Source organism: Charadrius vociferus, unplaced genomic scaffold (genome assembly GCF_000708025.1).
Source record: "Charadrius vociferus isolate BGI_N301 unplaced genomic scaffold, ASM70802v2 scaffold529, whole genome shotgun sequence".
Classification (NCBI taxonomy): Eukaryota; Metazoa; Chordata; class Aves; order Charadriiformes; family Charadriidae; genus Charadrius; species Charadrius vociferus.
The window spans coordinates 508,210-513,857 of NW_009650172.1; the positions used below are offsets into that span (position 1 = coordinate 508,210).

Sequence of the window (5,648 nt, forward strand, 5' to 3'; positions counted from 1 at the left end):
AGGAGGGAGCGGGGATAGGAGCGGCAGCAGGGACCATCACCTGGTCAGCCATGGCCATGGCGGCTCTGCCACCGGCCATGCGGCAGTGCCAGGGTGGTGGGGTTCACCATTAAAGTGGGGCTGACGGGATGGGCTTTACCCCGGGTGGATGGTGACCTCGGAGCTGGGTAACCTTGGGGTGGCTGGGGCAGACCCTGTCCCCATCCCGCAACCCGCCGGGACAAACCCGGCCCCACAGCATCGCCGCCGTGGGTGCGGGTGGGCAGAGTGGTTTCCTACAGCAGATCCTGAAACCGTCAACCACATCATGGACTGGTGCAAAGTGATTTTCTTCGGTGACAGTTATGAAGTGGCAGAGTAATGACAGCATCCCTGGGTGGAGGGGAGGAGCTTTTCTTCTGCGAGAGGGCACCTGAAATGACCCCTCTGACAATTATTTGAAGAGGATGATGTGCCGTGCAGCTTTTCCGTGGCAGAGCTGGTGACGGTGGGCAGCTGGGGCCAGAGCCTGGCTGTGATCCACCAAGATTTTTAATGGTCTTCTCTGCATCCAGAGGGAGAAGACAGCTTGCCACAGCCTTGCTGCTGAATCATTAAATTCCCTCCGCTGAGTCACATTCTGCAGCCCTGTCACACCCGCAGGGCCGAGACAAGCGGGGCTGAGGTGGGTAGTGACTCCGGGCCAATACGGCGGGGTTAGAAAACTGTTTGCAGGGTGAAAGATGGAGGTTGCATCTGCTGAACTGGTGAGCACCAGCTTGGACTGACCCGACACAGCAGGATTTTGACACGGAGCCAGGACCTGCACCAGCAGCTGGGGTTGGTTCTTCTGTATTAACTCTCTGGGAGGTGACCGGTTATGCTGGTAAAAAGGTGAGGACTGAGAATTAACTTCAGGAGGTGGTGGGACGTGTTAACGTAAAGGCTAAGTAAGGTCTCACTGGGGGCAGGTGGCATGTCTCTTCCTCCCTGGCCACGCTAAGGCACAGCCAGGGTTAAATGGCACTCAACTTTTTCCAAAGTATATTACCAAAGCTGCTAGAAAAAAAGTTATTTTGTTGTTGTTTATCTTGGTGTGACACCCTAGGGGCGTCCTGTGAGGATGGGGCCCCACTGCACTGAAAACTTTGCAGAGGCGAGTGCTGTACAGTTATTTTTGTTTCGATTTAAGCCTTCCCCTGCAGTGTTTTCCAACTTCACGACTCCAAGGCAGGAGAGCCTGAAAGGGAAATGGACTGGGGGCTTTGCTGGATAAGCTAATTTAAAATATGGGGAAGGAAATGAAACAATGTGAAAAATTAATCACTTCTTCCAAAAAAACCCTGCCTTTTGTTCTTGCAGTCTGGATATGCAAACCGCTGGGGAAGGGAGGGGAGGACAGCAGGCTTTAAAATGTGTTTGGACTGGCAGCACGTTAATGCAGTTATTTTCACTCTCCGTGTTTGGCGTGAAGTCCCCCCGTGACGATGGCACAGAGCACTGCTGGCGTTTTCTCAACTGTGTCGCTAACATGAGTGGACTCATGGCCAAAAGCATCAGCGTTGTGACCGCTGAGCTCCTGTGAAAACCCAGCCCTTCCTGCCGCAGGGGGGCCAAGCCGGGAGGGGGACCTGAGCCCCGGCCAAACCACCCCGTGGGGACCACTGTTTGGTGCTGAGTGGCTCAGCCCCTAAACTGGGAGCTCGGCACCTCCGAAAATCAGCTTCTCCCTACTCAGAGCTCTCCTCCCGTGGGACGTAGGGTCGCAGGCTGCGTTGTGCTGCACAGCAAGGAAACTGAGGCAGACGCCTTGTGCTCAAACACTCGTGGTTTTGTTCTCTGCTAATTGCTGACCCACAAGGAGACACCCAGCACAGCAAGCTCAGGGCCCTTTTATTTGTGCACGTTGCCGCTCGGCAGTATTCAAAGTTATACATGCAGTAGTGGTTATGAGTTTGCGCAGTCCTGATTTACAATATCGCCCACAGGCAATGGCTAACAACCATTACGAGGGCACTAATAGACTTTTGCACAACATGTTGGTGGCTGCTCCTCTTTATCCCTCGCCTCTTTTGTTATGCCTCAGCCCACGTCTGGTTTCAAACAAACGCCTGCCTTAGGTGTGGGCCTTGGAAAACTGGCATGAACCCGCATTCGGCACCTGGGCTGAAGGCAGAGCCTCTGGAGGAAGGGGAATGCATGGCGATTCCCTGGGGCGGCTCATTGGGAATCTCAGGCGGAGATGAGTTTGCTTTTATGTGTCCGGTGTTCCTGAAAATCTCCTTGTTTTGGACCGTTGTTGTTTCCGCATCAGGCATGATATGGAGCTGCCAGATATGGAGCACTTGGCACAAAGAGTGCCATGGGGCAAAAATACCTCTTGAAGAGCTCAGCAGTTCGTGATGGTGCTGGGCAGTGGGGAGGAAGGTGTTAAAAACTCAGGTGAGGGTGGACTTGTTTGTGCTGAATTAGGTACAGCCAGTCTGTTACCATGGGCAGGAGGGGCAGAAGGTGAGGACACCGATGAGGGACAGAGGAGCAGGTCACGCTGTGAGAAGCTGGAGGACGTTCAGCCCCACGTAGTGAGAGAGGAAGAAATGCAAGATGCCCAGGGCTGATGCTGCAATGAGGACCCAGAGAACTCCAGCGCTAAAGTATATGGGAGCGAGCCTGGCGGGAGAGAGGGAACCTGCTGAGACAGAGCATCGCTGCTCTCACCCAGAAACAGTCCCTTTGTCCCTGGAGAAGGGGGGTGGAAAGGCATCCCCTGGCTATTCCCTGTCCCCTGATGGGGTCCCGAGCCCTGCTCCTGCCTCGAGGGAGAATACGCACACCCGCAAGGGCTCGGGGAAGCTCCAGCCTTGCCCCGTACCCATGTCTCTGGTCCCAGCCCTGTACCCATGCCCATGTTATGCCCTGGGTAGAGCTTGGCAAGGCTGAGTCATGCAGGGACCCCAAAGCAGTCAGAGGAAGTCCTGAGCTTCCCCAAAGCACGTTATGTTTCCAAATGCAAACCCGCAGGGATTACCGTGTACTCCAGGCTGGCAGAGGCATTTACCTTTCTGAGGATGATGTTCTGTATCCCTTAAAGTAGCAGTAGCGGGCATAGAGATAGAGCAGACCCAAGGCTGCAGCCAGACCTGCAGTGGAAAGAGATCACAGTGACCATTTCCAAAGGCTTTTCAGAGCTACTTTGAGCCAAGCAGGTAGCCCAAAGTGAAGGAATAGAGGCTCTATGTCCCCTGGCTCTACCCTCACATCAGAGACAGAATCACTGCCTAATGTATTGCTCAGAAGGTGAGCAGGACCTGAGGACTGAGCCAGGACTCAGGGAAACAGATCCAGTGACAAACCAGGTAATGAGCTGTTCTCACCTTGATGGAAGAAGAGTCCAGCCTGCCACAGAACTGCCAGGAAAATGGGAAAATATTCGGAGGAGTTCACCCTGTCAGGAGAAAGGAAGGTCATAATCAAGGGAAAGGAGGAAGATCTTCCTTTTTTGCTTCCCGTCGCAGTTTCCAGAGGCTGTAGGCTGTTGCTTTTTAAAGCTGATGTCACCATAAAAATCTCCATGCTTGCACCTTTCCCCACAGTTCCCATCCCACCTTTATTCACAGGAATTAAACAGTGGAAGGAACTAGGTCTTCAGGGCACAAGAAATTAAATAAAAGATGCCCAGGTCAGACAGTGCACAGAAAGGCTCCATGGACCACCCCCACTGCCCATTCCCGAGTGAGGGTGAAGTGCATCTTAAGCAGATAAGACCAGCGCAGCCTGGGCTTCGCGTTGGAGTGGGAGGGAGCACTTAGTTGTTTGGATTGTTTGTACGCCATGTCCTGTCTTCCCAAAGACAAAGTAGTAGGACTAAGAGATGCTGGATGAGGCTGAGTCCATGCTGGCAAAGGAGCAGAGAAGGGGATGGCTGAGGGGATCCTGCTCCTGCTGCCCGCCACTGCTTTCTGAGCGCTCGGCTACAGCAAAAGTGGAAGTTTCTTCCCTCTGTGCCTCCCTCCCCACTGCAGCCCTAGCACAGAAGTCACAGCAGAGATGCCGCACTGTGCTATCCCCATCCCAGCCCCGGCTGAGATCTCTCTGGGATCCTTCCCAGCGAGTGGGGTTCAGAGCAGGGCTGAAGCTGCCTGAGGCTTTGACACCGCTTGGCTAAAACCAGCCCAAGTCTCAGGCACCAACATCTATGCCTTTAGCAGCCCTTCACTCTACAGCAGGGATTCCTGTGTGATTTTTATCAGCAGTGGCTGGTGTGTTTAGGACTCATGATCCAACACAGTCTTGATGCTGACTCTTAAGCCCATTAACTTAAACCCAAGGGAGGTGGGTAACTGCTGAGTTACAGTCTGCAGAAATGAATGGCAAAGCAGGGGAGGGGCAGCGCCATGAGATCTGGAAAGCATCTTGTAAGAGGAATTTCTTACTGCGCTCGAAAGATCCTTTCAAATTCAGGTGGGCCCGAGATCTTCGGAGGAGAAATGCCGAACGCCCTCCTGGCATAGATCACCTGGAGGAAGAAGTAGGCTGCAGCAAAAGAGAGAAAAGTAGCGGTGGTCAGTCCTCCGGCTGGGTACAGTGGGGCCAGGAGTCTGGCAGAGGTAAGGGCAAAAGTTCTGTGGTCTCCTCCTAACCTTGCACCCCTGCAGAGCAGAGAAAGCTGGATGAAAATCCCTGTTTCAGACAAGGAAAAGGAATGACGCAGTGCAACAGTGAAGCAAGGAGTATGCAGTCGCGTACCACCAGCAGATATCTGCTCTCTCTCTTGCATAATTAACAGATCATCTATTATCTACAGAAATTGTTACACAGTTCAGATCCACTTTGTTACTGCCAATTTTAAGGTTTTTTTCAATCTTCAATTTTTTCCCCTTCTAAATCCTGATAGCTGAGTAGGGAGGGAACTGATGCCACAGATAAGCAACCCAGACACTGAATTGAGGAACCATGGCTGGGAGATGTTCCGTGTGACCCGCCACAGCCCATTCTTCCACCTTTCTGCACCGTCGTGCTCTTTGTAGGCTAACATTTACATGAACCTCAGGAACTGCTGTAAACCCATTTTTCAAAGAAATAAATTCTACATGTTTGCAGGGGAGAAGATCTACTGAGAAATTTCTAAACTGAGGAGGTAAGTCCCTCTAGAGGAAGGTCTTCTCAGGTAATCGTTTTGTTGAATACTTTTCAAACCCCAGACAAGATATCAGTCCACTGTCTGAAAAGCATGGAGGTGCCAGTGCAACAGCAGAAATCAAATATGGAAGTGAAAGGAAATCAATGGAGGTGCAGTAGACTGGCCCAGCAAGTGCTTGGGCACGTACATCCGATGGTCCCTACCTTGCTCCAGGACTCCCAGGACTGTCACAGCAGCCAGCAGATGAATCTGATCCAACATATTGACTCTTCCAGACCCTAGAAAATCTGATTGCTTGATTGGAAGCTCCTCTGGCCAGGTTTAGTCCTTGCTGATGTGGCAGTCGGCGGTGGTAGATGGCAGCATAGGTTTGCTCTAATTGAACAGGGAAGATTTGTATGTGGTGCTTAAACCCAGGAGGAGTCTGGCTTGCCCGTTACACTGTGGCATCGGCAGAGAGAGGTCTAACGGAGAATTTCCGTTCCAACCCTCCCTTTCCCAGGAATGAGTTATGAGGAAGCTAGCAGAG

The 5,648-nt window shown here is 52.3% G+C and overlaps 1 protein-coding gene across 1 annotated transcript; it reads right to left on the reverse strand.

The window, feature by feature from the left end:
• Positions 1–2,522: 2,522 nt before the first annotated feature.
• On the reverse strand, positions 2,523–5,380 carry LOC104293106 (leukotriene C4 synthase-like). The gene is made up of 5 exons (XM_009892571.1): positions 5,323–5,380; positions 4,413–4,512; positions 3,354–3,424; positions 3,038–3,119; positions 2,523–2,649 (listed from the first exon to the last, which is right to left on the reverse strand). Exons 1-5 carry the CDS (start codon positions 5,378–5,380, stop codon positions 2,523–2,525), a joined length of 438 nt encoding a protein of 145 aa, XP_009890873.1.
• Positions 5,381–5,648: the final 268 nt, after the last annotated feature.

Coding starts and splice junctions, on each gene's coding strand:
- LOC104293106 (XM_009892571.1), bottom strand. CDS start 5,380: ATGTTGGATCAGATTCATCTGCTGGCTGCTGTGACAGTCCTGGGAGTC. Junction 3,120..3,353: donor TGGACTCTTCTTCCATCAAG/GTGAGAACAGCT, acceptor TTTCCACTGCAG/GTCTGGCTGCAGCCTTGGGT. Junction 2,650..3,037: donor AGAACATCATCCTCAGAAAG/GTAAATGCCTCT, acceptor CTCTCCCGCCAG/GCTCGCTCCCATATACTTTA.